The following is a 15099-nucleotide window of genomic DNA, read 5'->3' on the forward strand; positions in this document are numbered from 1 at the left end:
TTAATCATTAATTACTGAAACCAGGAGAAAGGATACCAAAATCTCATTTTTTAAATGGTAATACAACACTTTCAGACAAATATCTTGTACTCAGATAAGTTTAACACATTAATGAGCAACATTATAACTTGCATATGGATTTATTGATGGTGAAGAATCTTTTTTAATATATATCAGTAGCAAGTTCATGTTCTCTAGTTTAAGAATGCCTGCTTCCAGTGTTGCAGTATGTATAATAACCATTCCTAAATTCCAGAATTTCCACAAGGACTATAAAATTTCTTTCAGAATAAAAGCTTTCTTTTCTGAAGAAAATGAAAAACTAGAGGAGCAAATTCCTACATACATTCATTAGTAACAAGCTTACTAGAAAACATAACTACTCTTCACTAGTTCATTGTAAAATCTATTAGGTGTAATCTCCAGAAGTAACTGTTCTTATTGCATTTTATTGACAATGCAGACTACCGATTTTTCACACCTTCTATGATTCTTTCATTTGTATTCATGAAATGTCTATCAGCACACTCTAAATAAATTTGGCAATATAGGCACTAAAACGAATAAATCGATGTGAAGAAACATTAATTTTGCATTATCCTTATTCGTCAGGCAAGCAAACCATAAGGGTTGTAAATGAAGGTCAAAGGTTTTGAAATGGGTCAGAACCCTTGACCTCTAGACCAATACCATTCCCATTAAAAAAGGCTATTTTAAAGTTTTAAGTAGGGGAATTTACTACCAGAAAGGTATCATTTTTAAGGCACCAAAAGAAAGGCTCAATAAAAACATTCTTCCATTTAATTAGAAAAAAGAAAGCAATAATCAAAAAGAAAATACAATTAATATAGCATATAACATTCCTTGATCATAACTTTGAGGAAGCTACTGGGCTCTGTGTCTTTTTCTACAAATTTAAGAATATGAAAATTGCATCTGAAATATCTGAAACTTCTTTGCTTTTAGAAATGGAGAAAGTACCAGTTGACAACCAGGATTTGCTTTTACATTTTCCTCCAATTCTTACTGCTCGTCAAATCAATTAAGAATGACAGGGTTTCAAAAGCATTTATCTCTCATTTCATAATCTCTACACAAAAGAAAAAATTCTGCTCATCCCAGAGGATTCAGCATGCCAAGATGCAGGTATCAATCTGTTTCTATATCCTTAATATCTCATTGATTCTATTTCATCTTGCAAAAATGACAGTATAGAAATACTTAGGCGTGTCAAACTCAAGGTTATATAAACACACAACAGCAAGGTAACATAAAACCTTTAGTATCTTCTCTCTCTGACCAAATGGCCAAAATTCCTATTAAAAAAACTTCTGCTTTTAGTAAGAGAACAGACCTTGCATGCAATAGTTTTTAAATAATTACAAAATTTTAAATTGAAAGCAAAATTTAAAGTAAAATTTCCATAGCAATTTCCATTGTGTTCCAAGAACAATTCAGATATTACATAGATCTCACCTGTGAGCAAAGAAGCATCACCAGCTCCACAACTGAACTGCTAGATTTCATACACACAAGGCCTACAAAAGGAAAAATAAAAATGTTACACATAAATGCACGCTTATTTGGTATCATTTGTTAACACAAAATAGTGCAATGTGCAATAGAATCCTCCCAACAATAAAAGAAAGCTGACATTCTCATACCACTTACAGCAGAATTTTGTACTTTATCAGCATTAAATAAAACTTTGTGAGAGAGACCATACATTTCATGCTTTGCATCTAAGGATGCAGCTAATAGTAATACATTACCTCCATTATTGAGAGTTTCATAAATGCTTGAATTTCAAAATGATCAGAAGCACGTTTAACATATGTTATATTAAATCCACTGTATCTACATTTTGCTACCTCTTGAAGGATTGGGTCATTATATATGCAGAGAAGGGAAATGGCTTTATGACCTTTGCTTTCTCCACTGCACGTTCTACATTCAGCCCCCAGCTATCAATCAAGTTTCCATTTTGTTTCATGGCAGCAGACATCCCAAACACTCTTATTAGTGCTTTGACCCCTGACCCCACACTAAACCTTAGCAGAAGTGCAAGCAGCAACTTATTATACATTCTCAATTGTTTATAAACTAATTTGACCACTGTTATTATTTGTATTTGCATAATGTTTTGGATTAGTCTATAACTGTTCTTTTGGCCCAAAAATGATTATTTGTTTATTTTTGCCTACTCAGACCAATCATTTTCTTGCTTTTTTTTTTTTCAGCCTTCAAATCCACAATATAATATATATATATATATATATATTTCTCTATATATATCATCTATACTACAGTCAAAATATTTTCATAAAATCAGCAAGTTTGAAAAAGAAAATTTTGAAATCAGATTCTCCTTATCCACAGACAAAGAAAATACAAGTAGGATACTCATTTCCCTGGGTAAACAAATATTTCAGAAAAAATCTCTTTCTCCAGTTAAACTAAATCAAATTAATTTGCTCAGAAGGCATCGCCAATTAAAACGTTTATAAGCTAAGGCAATGTCCATATGTATAATCAAAAGTAGAACTCTATCCTGTTCAGTCTTACAGAGAATATTAGTGTGACAATTCCTAGGCTTTTCCCTGTCATAAAAGCCCTGGGAGGCAGGCAGGTATAACTCCTAAAATGCAAGTTTAATTCTTAAATCACTTCACTTCAGTGAAGTTAAACAACATGAAGTCTGATAGAAACACTTATCTGTATTTGATACTCTAACTGTGCTTCTGGCAACAGTGACAGTATTCAGCACTATATGCAGAACGCCTGTCCAAATCTAGGAAATAAGCAAATTCAAAAACCTTACCAATTGCAGATATTGCTCAAATATAAGCCATCAACACAAGTTTATCAGCCATGAGCTTCCAGCATGCGAGTACTTAATTACTGGAAGTTACAACAAGCTCAGGGCCTAATTCAGTTCACTGCTGCAACTCGACAAAACCTGCAATTTCGCTCTAAAAATGGGTGGGCAAAACAGTTTTATATGATAAAAATACGAAAAATTTGAAACACTCATGTTCACTACTAAATCGATATTACTGCAGTAAATATGACTTTTTGAATTGACCTTTGCTTTACAGAACTCTGCATTGTTTTTAGGAAAAACAGAAACCCAACTGTAGAAAGAAAACTCAGTCCCTCTCAAGCTCAATCATTCAATCCTGGGAAAAGTCACTATTACTGCTGTACACTTGAATCTTTATCAGTTAAGAAGTGACAGACAATTCTTCTCAATGTATTCCTGTTACCTTCATTACTGCCCCTCCAATGAGAAACCAAAAGGACAGAAGACGATTCACATGTAAGAGACACATCATAATATCCTCTAACATAGTTTCCAATGTACCTGCTGTTATGGCAACACCATGAAAATGCAAGGATTTTCTACACTTAAGTTTTTAAATTCTATACTTAATTCTGGGTCAAAGTGTTGACCCCAACTCCTAGCTATCTTTCTAAAGCACACATGACATATTTCAGACATCAGTTTTTTGATACAATTCCCTGGAAGAATCAGAGAACTAGAATAGGACAGTAGTTGGTCTGACCAAATGCAACACAGGAAACTATCAGATAAGATGTAGGCAAAAAACTAGCACACAGACAGCAAAGATGAGGTGGTAGTGACAACAAACTCCAGCTGAGGAATAAAGACAGACGAAAGAAAAGGCAGCAAAATCCAGTGGACAGTTGTGTGGGAAGGCAGAAGCAAAGTCTCTAGGGCAGCAACAGCAGTGATAACAGACATTTTGAGTCTCTAAGATTTAAAAAAAAAAAAAAAAAAAAAAAAGTATATATGCTTAATGGAAACTTACTTGTACCTTCTATCAGCAACTCCTGACCATGGCTGCCCAAAAGAGTTCGAGAAAGAAAGGGAGCAAAATCCACAAAAATCTCTCTCAGAAGTGGGGCAGCTTTTTCCAAAGCATGTTCAAGTCTGTCTGTAATACTAGTAAAAAGATACACATGATTAACAGAACAAAACACTGGAGAAATTCTGCAGAAAAGAGCACAGGATTTTGCCAGTGTGATACAGATGTATAAAAATGCATCAATAACCCAACACTTATATTCTCACCAGCCTTGATTAGGTACTGATCATCCAGAACATCCTAAAACAAAGAAGCTTAAGTGATTTTGATTAAAACGTGGAATTGGATTATCAACTGGAATATCAAAATGTAAGCCCCAGCACAGCTCTTCAGATGTTCAATTACAGAATTTACCTCATATTTGAAGCAGAATCCTCAGGCACTGAAGAAACTGTAGGGACAGATGGCAGTTTTGAATTAGATGAACGCCTTCCTACAAGAGAGAGTAATAAACTAATCATATAAGAAACACATAACAGAGGTAATACATCTGAATCAGACTTAAGTTTCACACTCCATAATGAGAAGCCATTGTTTTCAAGTACATGTGGGACTAGATAAACTCTTCGACCTCTCTGTACCACGAACCTTATTTGCCACAAGACCCTTATTTAATTGCATTTGTACTTACCAGATATTGCCCTAGTAAGCTTTTAAAATGTTGCTCTAGCAACAGAAAGTAATGCAAGGAAGCCTCTGCCAACTGCTTTACGGAGGAACTCAGACTAAACTGATCTTTTCTGGCCTTATCACCTACATGTCTCAATAAATTTAACAGTTGCAACCCTGAAACAGGGAGTGCATATAATGACTTAGATAACCTAATACTCCTATAATGCACTATTATACACTACTAATAATAAATTAATATATACTAATATAAAGCCAAATTGCAACATTTTAAAGCATCTCTTTTGGTTACTGGAAGTGCTGGAATTTTTAATTAACAGGAAACCCTTTATTTTCAGTTACCAATGTTACCAATACATCCGGTAAGGCAGAATACAAAACCAGTGAATCTAGTTTAAAGCTTTGCCACACAAGGATCCTGACAAAGACAGCTATGATAAAATTATCCATTGCACCACCAGCTTTATTAGCATGATGGCAACAGTATAACTTCATTTATGAAGTAACTGTTTCCCATTGATTATGCACAGGTTAATAGTGAAGACTGAATCTTTTATGTATCCTACACTTTAAAAAAAAAAAACAAAAAAAACAACGCAATTGTGTTCTGTCAAACTAACACTACATGGCTTCATCAGCAGGGTAGTAAATGTTGTCCAGTAAGTAAAGAGAAACACAAACTCCATACTGCAGTATGCTTTGGTATTAGCAGTGATGGAGAGAGGCTAAGCAGAACAGCCAGAGATTCCACAGGTATTTGCAGCCAGGACAGGAATGGTGAAACTCACAAAGCTTGCACTGCATTTCAAATTATAGAGAGGGATGAATCTTAGCAGACAGATTTCTGTGAAATTCTGAGGAAAATACCACTTCTAGTCCATCTGCAACCCTGTCTCTTCCCAACGTAAGGCCCTGTTTCCTCTCAGCGTGACAGTTACAGACTCCCACTGCAGCTGAAGTAGGGCAGCAGAGAGAAGCATGAAAGAAGAGTTTTACCATAGCAGTCCCCATATCTAGCTTAGCAAAGACTTGATCCGTCTTAGAACAATGACACAGCAGAAAAACTCCCAATCACCCTACATACACTGGTGTATGCTCAACTAAACACAACCTTTGTGAAACTATGCTGCAAAGACCTTGAAAATGCCAACCAAAAGGTGTCATCTACAACTTTTAAATGTTTTTCTACATGACTGAAGTGGAATAAATTTGTAAAATAAGGCAAAGCACACATCCTTGATATTAAGGTTATGTCCTGTCACATTTCAAACTTCAGCTCCAAAACATTGATAAATTATTCCCCAAGGATGTATTTTTCATTCTAAGAGATGTTTGTCTCTAATCACATTATAAAGCTAACATAGAAACTAATTAATAAAACCAATGCATCAAAATTTTAAGTTCTCCTTTAATTTTTTCTTCATAGGTAGATTTCTGTGCAAATGCGAATCACTTACTCTTTTCATAAATTCAACATGAAGCTCCTATATTGACTTTTGTGTGGGATGACGGGGTCAGAAACAAATTTGGGTGGGCCATATAGAATGAGAGACAGAAGAGTATAGAACAAAGCATTAGGTTAAAGTAAGGTAAAATGTGAATCGTCTACGCGATCTTTCCAAAATAATGTATATAATCAAGGCAAATCAAGATATCTCTCTTTAGAGGGACAGCTGGATTCATTGGGGGTAGCTAGAATATTTTTCAGTTTTGACTCTTAAGTACTCCTGATAACTAGTGCTCTTTTTTTTTTTTTTTTTTTAAATTAAGTTTTACACAGACAGACCACCTAAATACATTTTGGACTTTCCAAAGAAGCAGAATTCAAATGATGTGCTGAAAATTAGCATGAAATTGACTTAAATAAATAAGCCAAAGATCACAGAAAGCAAAAAATAGAAATTAAAATAAATGAGCAATTCAAAACTTCTTAACAGGGTAGCGCATAACTACAGATAATAGCTACATACTGATAAAAGTACACAATGATTTTTTTTATACATACATTCATACCTAAATATACACAATACCTTTTCCCCCACTACCTCTTGGATTGAAACTTGAAAATAATTCATTTTAGTGATAAGTTTTATAATTTAACTATAATTCTCAGTTTTCTCTCTAAAGCCCAGCATCACTAGACTCACTAAAAAAAAAAAAAAGTGCTCCAACTTAATACATAAGTGCCTAGTGACAGACTTCAGCCATACACTGTCTGTCTGCTGAAATTTGCACGCTGACTGGGGAAGTTTAACAGAATACAGGACTGACATTATATATAAAGCCTCCAAAATAAGGAAGTCCTCTCAACAAGTAGACTGCAACATATTTTGTTGTATAAAAGCATCCAGGTTTTTTACTGTAGATAAATCTGTGACCTGAAATCCACTAATCTTTGAGTATGTCAAAGTCATCAAAAGTAAAAGGAAAATCAAAAAAGGCTCTAGCAGTGCGGCAGGATGGCAGGAGTTCTACAGTTAAATGAGATGAAAGAAACTCAGTGCAGTATTTAGGCCACAAGTAGAATAACCGAGGGAAAAAAAATCAAGGGAAACATCTGCTAAGACAATTAAAGGGCATAATAGCCATCATGAGGCTAATAAAGAGACATGCACGGAATACTCGGTAATCTATTTTTTCTAAAACACACAATAGCATTGGCAAAAATGGTGACAGGTAAAGGAACTCTCTGACAACAAGGAGAGAACGTTACTACTCTTTCTAGAAATCAAAACAAACTGCATAATAGAGAATGACTAGATCTAAACGTGTAAATGGAAAACCAATATATTTTAAGGTAATATCAACCTTAAAACACAGAACAAAAAAAGAGCACTGAAAATCTGAATTTGAAAAAGCTTAAGTCAGGAATCGAGGCATCTACACAAACTGATATTCTATTTTAAGCTTATGTGAGGATATTTATGGTTTAAATTTCCCCATATTTTTCATGACCTATATTCACATCTCAACCTCAGACACATTTCACTAAAAAGAGTGCATCTCCAATTTAACACAGCTGAGATTTTTAGATGTGATCAGTACACGTGGTATTCCCATTTAATTTTTGTTTTGTGAAAATATTTTTGACTTTGACTCCAAAATGGCTTTTTATTCCAATATTTTAGCTTAAAAAAAAAAAAAAAAAACTTCAGTAGCATATTTTCATCCACAACACACATGTGGGTAAGTGCAGTAGCTACTTCAAACATGTGGAACTAAACCAACTTATCTCTTCCTTATCCTTTCACTGATAAACTGGCTCCTTCAAACTGACAGTTTTACAGACATTAGCAAGGACATAAAAGAAAATGCAAATAGATCATCTGTCTAGCCCCCTTGCAGTGAAACCTTATTGTTTATTCAAGGTCCCCGAAGGTCTAAACAAATGATGTTTCCTGCAATAAAATATTGTTAAAGCAACTTCTTCTGTAAGATCTTAATGCTTTAGCTTAAGCATTTACAAAATACGTGTGGGCAATACAGAAACAGCCCGTGACATACTTCAGTCTGGGAGGATAGAGACAACTTAAAAAACAAACAAATGACTTCTTATACTTCTTAATTTTGCACAACAGATCTAACATACTGAAATATATCGATGCCTTTTAGGAAAGGAATATTTGGTAAAATAATGAGCTCATTCAAAAATACACTTCCAGGGCTGGAAGTGTAAAATGAAAGACTACAATGAAAGGTTTTTATAAGCTAATATAAGCGATCTGTTACCTAAACATGTCTGCAGGTTAAACCAAAACAGATTTCACAAAACAATGGTGCTCTCTGAAGAGAAGCTGTTCTAAAACTATTTTCATACTAGCATTAAAATATTTCACTGTATGTCATTAACATTTTAGATTATTTTCAAAGCATCATTAAACTTGTTGGTAACTAGCATTCAACTAGTGTTACTGTCAAGTGGAAATGCTCTTTGAAATACTTATACTTCAATAGGTTTCTTGAATTACTACTGCACTGATGGTAACTCACTTCATGTGCACTTAAACTTGATCCTGTTTCCCACTTTACAGCAAGATGTGAAGATACTTTTACCTCTGTTTAAAAAAAAAAAATCAATGAACACCATACCTCTTTGCAAATCTGTGGGAGAAAATGTACATTTTCCAACATGTAGGATTAGGATGGAGTCATAATTTCTTTTTCAACCTCATGTTAGTGCTTATTTCCAGCTTCCTTCCAAGTACCCATGCCTGTTTTCACCTCAGCCTTTTAAATGGCCTTGTTTATAACTTCAGACTTTGAGGAGCAGATCATTCCTCTACTCAGGACAGGCAGACAGACAGGAGGCAGACAACAGAAACTGCATGGAACTTCTCAGTGCTTTCTATACTCGGGAGTGCCAGTGAGGACAAGACACAATGCACATTTGCCTCTTACTTTCATACTCCTTCTTTGTAAAAATGACACTTAAACAAGCATTTTTCAATTATTCAAAAGCCTCAAAATCACACCATAACAGTAGTAACACACATATGCAATCCTTTAAGTATACAAATAGAGAAACTCAGCACCACAGAAAACAGCTGGAAAGCACACTGCCAAATCGTTCAGAAGTTCATACTACTTCAGAACGTTACAACTGTAACTAAGATATTAAAAAAAAAAAAAAAAAAAAAACCTAAGGGGCTAACAGAAATACAAGCACCCTACTAGTAGACTCACAGTACCTCAGATACCTTCATCCAGTCCTGCCTTCCCAATAGCCCTTCATGGGCATTTAATGTGTAAAATATCAAAACTCACCTTCTACCTATCAGCAAATTCCAGGAAGAAACAACTGAAGTGAATTCCTGCTCCCTGGGCAATGGTGCTCTTTTGCTCAATACCACCCTCAGTAAGACAGGGCTAAGAAGAGCCTTTGTTTTCTCCATTTATTTTCATGATCTTTCAAAAAACTGGGATAGAAATTTCAGCAGAAGACATGTCCAGATATGATCCACCACCAAAATATTCAAAAGCAAGTTTAGATCACAAAGGGCAGATTTGTATGCAGGAAGAGTTTTTTTGAGCTCTGAAATATTCAGTGGTTTCAGTAAGAGAATGGGAAGAAGCTTCTGCTAAAAGGACATACTGTTTGAGGCCAAATCATGTTTTCACCCCCTTTCAGAGTATCAGAGGAATAGAGCGAGCTGAGATGGTTATCATTTTAACTTGTCAACACCTCATATTTGGTAGGCCAGGACACGTCACATCCACTTGATATAAAGTCCAGCAAGCCTCAGACTATGTTAGGGGTCAAATATCTGAGATACTCACAGACTTCGAGCTACAGGCAAGTTAAAAACTCCAGGAAAAAATACTGCTGAGGAGATAGATCAATTCTATCACACAACAAACATGAACAGAGACCTCAAACTATATGGACTAATATTTCAGCATGCAATTTTGGTATTGCACCTGTAGGTGGAGAATGTTCACATATTACCTAGAACTTATGCCCAAATTATGCTTATACACATCTTGCAACTATTAAACTGTCACTTGCTTTTGCATTTCATTTCTATGTCTTTACCTCCTTTTCATCTGTTTTTGAGTAAAGCAATGCAAGTCTACACAAAAAAGCATTATACGTAAAGGTTCTGTTTGCTTAATTGCTTTTTGAAATATATCATACAAATGCATATCAAACATTTTATAAAGTATTTTTGGCCTTAGAAAAAGTCAGCTGAAATGTAGCAACATTGTTCAATAAATAACTTCCATAAAGATGTGAAAGCCTACAATTTATACTCATTACATATACTGCCAAGCTTAGCTGTTTTCAAAAAACAGTTTTTCTTAATGATTAAGTAAACAGACTTGAAAAAATGTTAGCTAAAAAATGAGTATCAAGTATTGACTCAGCTGCATGTAGACAAAAATGAGTGAAAAACATTATGTAAACTCAGGTAAAATTTTGTTTTTATTCTAATTTTATAGGAACTTCATTTTGTGTTAATCCAATAAAGCTAAAGCCCTTATACAGAACTGCATTTCAAACTTAAACACGTGCAATTTACCTAATCCACACGAACATAACCTACACTAACTCTGCACATTTTTTGTTTCCATTATTTTACTAGGAAACAAGTTTCACATTTTGTTTGAAATCATGATTTCATTTAACCTTTCGCTTCTTCTTTTAATTAATTAGACTGCCAGTCTAAACACGTGCAATATTTTTACTCTGATTTGTTTCTTTTTTATGCATATCTGTTCAGATTAGGTGTAGAATTTTTGCCAAAACTCCTAGACATGTCGAAAGTCACACAGTTACCAAACACAACAGTACTGTTTACTGTCTGCATTTCTTACACATTCCACAGGCACAGGGACACTTAAATCTCTTCTATACTTTCTTAAATGGTTGAATAAATCTGAAAATCAGTGTTAATCTGATTTGTTTCCAGTAAGAGCAAATAAACACTGACTTAAAAAATGGTACTAAATAAGTCCATATCTAACCTGGGTAATAAGGTGAGAAATTAATACATTATAACTTACTTTAAAAAACAATTTCAGGGTAGATCAGGTTTTATACGTTTAAAAACAGATTCACTTCTCACAGCCAATCTTCCCCAAAAGCACTTTGCCATTTTAAGATGACATTATTTCCTAGTCCAAACATTATTCCTAAACTACTCTAGAGTTGCCTCCTGCAGTTTGTCTAAATGGATTCCCCCTTTTGCAAAGAATAAAAATGTATTAAGTTTCAACAGCTTTTCATTTATCATGGCTGGAATGAAATCTTTTGGATTTCCCTAAGAAACATAACGAGCAGCTGAAGATGACAACAAATATCTGCTATACACATGAGGACATAAGAATGGGTTATATTTTTTTACCTTTGCAATTTGGATACAAGGTCATAAAAATAGAGGGAAAAAAATGCTCAACCACTGAAAATTCAGATTTCCTTCATTAAGATGCAAGTCAGTTTCAAGTTGACATTCAACTTCACAGACACAATTATGAGAACCTAGATAGCCTTGTGACTTCAACAGGGCTAAGCAGAAAAGCATGCCTTTGACACAGCATATAAGCCTAAATATCATTTCTCTTACATGGAATAACCAGATAGACTAAGGGTTCAAAGGACCACTTTGCTTATGAACAACCTACTCATTTCTGTCCCTACTTCAAGAACTGTCCAAAGCAATTAGTTCAGCAGCAACACCGAATCTGACCTTAGACTAAAGGTACTGGAAGCACTTCTATATCATTTTCAGTCCTAATTAGCATTAAAAAACACATCCTCAGATAAATGTCATACAATTTATAAATAATTTTATATTTTATGTAACAAAAAAATCTGTTAAAAATAGTATATTGTGTTTACGCTACACACAAATTAATAAATCATGACTGCTTTTTTAAAATTAGAATTATGAAATTATACTACTTTAACAGGATCAGACATGCACTTGTTCAGCTAAGAAATAAAAAAGAATACCTCAAACAAGTTTGACAAAGATTTGTATTGTTTTCAAATAGAACATGATTTCTGCAATTTACTCTTATTCAAAAAAGATGACATTGGGTTTGGTTTTTTTGTTCATTTTTGCTTTGTCAGTTTTGCTTTTTTTTGTTGTTTGTTTTTTAAATTGTTTATGTATCTACAGCATCAAAACTAAGGATAATAAAATTATCTGTGTGATACATCACCAGAAAACATTCAAAAGGATGAAATCTTACATGGGTTCATGAATATAAAGTCACTGGCATTTCATCAAGCTTAATTCGGTATCACATTTATTTTCCTGTGAAGTACTGTAAAGACCTTTAAGTGTCCCTTGCAAATCAAATGATTCTATGGAACTATGTGGTACTGGTTTTTGTTACATGCACAGAAAACAAATGCAAGCCTATAAACTACTATAGGAGATTATATGACATAGATACAAATACAGGAGTAGGTTGGATACAGAAGTCTCAAAGGCCCTTTTGTCTGACTTCATAATTTAGGAGATGTTATACCTGATACGCTCCAGTAATTTAGGGGAGAAAAAAAGAAAGAAACAAAACAGGACAGTACAAAACACTATCTTCCCAAACTGACATGTTCTCCAGTGAGAACATATAACCAGCAGTAACTATCAATAACTAGAAATAACTCATATGTAAACAGACATATGAACAGTTAAAATATGTATTAGTATTACACCTGAAAGTAATTAATGAAAACAGTTGTTTTCATCTATTTATCTATGATGATTTAACACAGTGAACTCACCTTCATTAGGAAATCACATAAAAACTTGTTCAATTGTATTCACAGTGGATAGTGGGGAAAAGGGAAGCAAGTAAGGAAGGGTACTCTTACTTACCAGGAGATTCTCCTGACAAATCTGGGGCTTGTGCCGAATCTAAAGAAGAAACCACACTGACAGCATTTGCAGGAATACCCACAGCAGCTGTAGTAGAGGAAATGTTTGATTTCTTGGGTGGTACTACAACACTCCTATATGAAGACAAAAAGTTAAAAATTAATACTGTAGGAAAGTTCACACATGATCCTTGTTGACAAATGTAACACATACGCTTCTATGTCCTGCCAAATTGTTGTTTGTTCTCTACTTTCTTTTTTTGTGATCTATCTTATCCTAAAGGACACTTCACCGCCATTTACTTTTTACAATAGCTTAATATCAAAACCAGTTTATCAAAATTGCTGTGCAACAAGCATACAGTTACAAGGTAAGAAGGATAAGTGACAAGATCTGTAGTAAGGGTTGCCTAGACAGTATACTCCTTCTGATGTTCTAATGTAGAACTGACAATTAATTGAAGAATATACTATAGCTAAAAATTGCCCAGCAGAATCAGTGTGTTACATTCATACACCTGTCATATATAGCTAATATAACAATATAAAAAAATAAACATAGAGCTAAAAACATAAGTTTGAGTATAACTTCATATCTTTAAAGTTGGAATGAGATATCAAAATACTCTTAGCAGTAGAAGAAAATTTCCATTTTTTATGCAAGTTTAATTTCAGGCCTTGTAGTCAGCACTAAAGAGGAAAAGATGCGAAGTGGGAAGTTAGGCATGGAGATTTATCTCGTATGTTACTACGACATCTATTTATGCCATACAAATTTCAATTAAATTGTAGCACTTTATTCCAAATACCTAAAAGGCCTTGTTAAGCATACGTTAAAGGCATTTTTAATTGCAAGTTAGCTCCATAAACATGCAAAAACCCAGCTAATGAGGTAAAGAGTACAGCTGATATATAATGCACTCCCACAGCAGCGCTTACTTTTAATTACCTGGTGTTAACCGTAAGCCGAAAGTCTTCAACATTCAATTTATTTAATCACATCTTTTGTTGGCAGTACCATAACCACACACTGAAACTATTCCCTTAATAGCTTTAAAACATTCATTTTCTAAATAAAGTAACTTAAAAATGACCCAAATAAAGGTGTGATAGTAGTAATTGAGAAGTTCTGTTAAATATTTCTAAAATCATTCTTGCCACAATGAAGGAAAGAAGGTAATGGATTTGACTCCTTTCAGTTCAAAGGATGTCATAGAAGCTAGACAATGTTACTGATCAAATCAACCCTTCTTAATGGCAGGAGTAGGCAGCCACCATACTTGGAGATAGTACATGTCATATCATTATAAGGGTGACTGCTAATGTTAACTATACACTAAAAAATAGAAGCAACAACACCTGAGCCCCAAATCTAGATACTGTGCCCAAACGATGAATTTCACTGATACGCTCATGTCCGTTTCCCCCCCCCAAAATGAACAATGCACTCAAAAGATTCATTTATTCAGATCGTCTTCTAAATTGTATCTGTGCTACTAATTAATTCTGCATTACCAAGCTATGAGAAAGGGATATTTTGCTCAATATTCTGTGGTATCAGCTGCCTGGAAATTATTACTGCTAAGTTGTAACAAGCTGGGAGAGGTTCAGAAATTCACCAAGTTTATTTGGTAGAAAATGCAGGCACACATAGTAAATATCTGGACATGCACTATTAACGTCCAGGTGTATTCCCTTACTGATTTTAAGTTCTTGTAACCAATTCAAGAAATACCAGCCAATAATATTAAACAATATTAAACAGACATATTAGAAATACATGTCTACTCACATAGATAGCATAAGGTCTCAATGAATGAGCTGGAAATGAATTATTCGCACACTAAGATACACAAACAAATATTTCTTTGCTGCTAACAAATATACCCACAATTATATTGCATGCAATGCAGTACAGCAGAACATCTAGTGACAAGTTCTGGTGCCACCTGTAGACATCAATTATGCATAAATAGGATGTGTCTAAGATATGATTTGTGTAACTTAACTTTAAATGTGAAGATATGGAATTACCTTCTACAGTCTCTTCTGCAGTTAAAATTATTCACACACTCACTAAGATACACAAACAAATACTACTTTGCTGCTAACAGCACCACAGATCCTATTCCACGGTTCCATTAAGAGCCCCAAGAACTAGGAAGCAGCTGATATTTCAAGACTTAAAAGATAGCTGAGATGCGTATCTTAAAAATACCAGATACACGTAACTGGATGAACTTGTAACTTCAG

At 34.3% G+C, this 15099-nt stretch overlaps 1 protein-coding gene across 6 annotated transcripts in view; it reads right to left on the minus strand.

The window, feature by feature from the left end:
* Positions 1–15099, minus strand: part of LRBA (LPS responsive beige-like anchor protein) — a 367496-nt gene that overhangs the window by 269211 nt on the left and 83186 nt on the right. For 5 of the 6 annotated variants that reach the window (XM_085222196.1, XM_085222197.1, XM_085222194.1 and 2 more), the window contains exons 31-34: positions 12848–12981; positions 4245–4323; positions 3834–3967; positions 1477–1538 (exon numbers count right to left, since the gene is read on the minus strand). In XM_085222196.1, coding sequence (XP_085078322.1) covers positions 1477–1538; positions 3834–3967; positions 4245–4323; positions 12848–12981 — 409 coding nt within the window. The remainder of the gene's footprint in view (positions 1–1476; positions 1539–3833; positions 3968–4244; positions 4324–12847; positions 12982–15099) is intronic. The other variant, XM_085222195.1, reaches the window with a different exon arrangement.

The sequence above is a fragment of the Meleagris gallopavo genome, chromosome 4, assembly GCF_905368555.1.
Source record: "Meleagris gallopavo chromosome 4, MGAL_WU_HG_1.1, whole genome shotgun sequence".
NCBI lineage: Eukaryota > Metazoa > Chordata > Aves > Galliformes > Phasianidae > Meleagris > Meleagris gallopavo.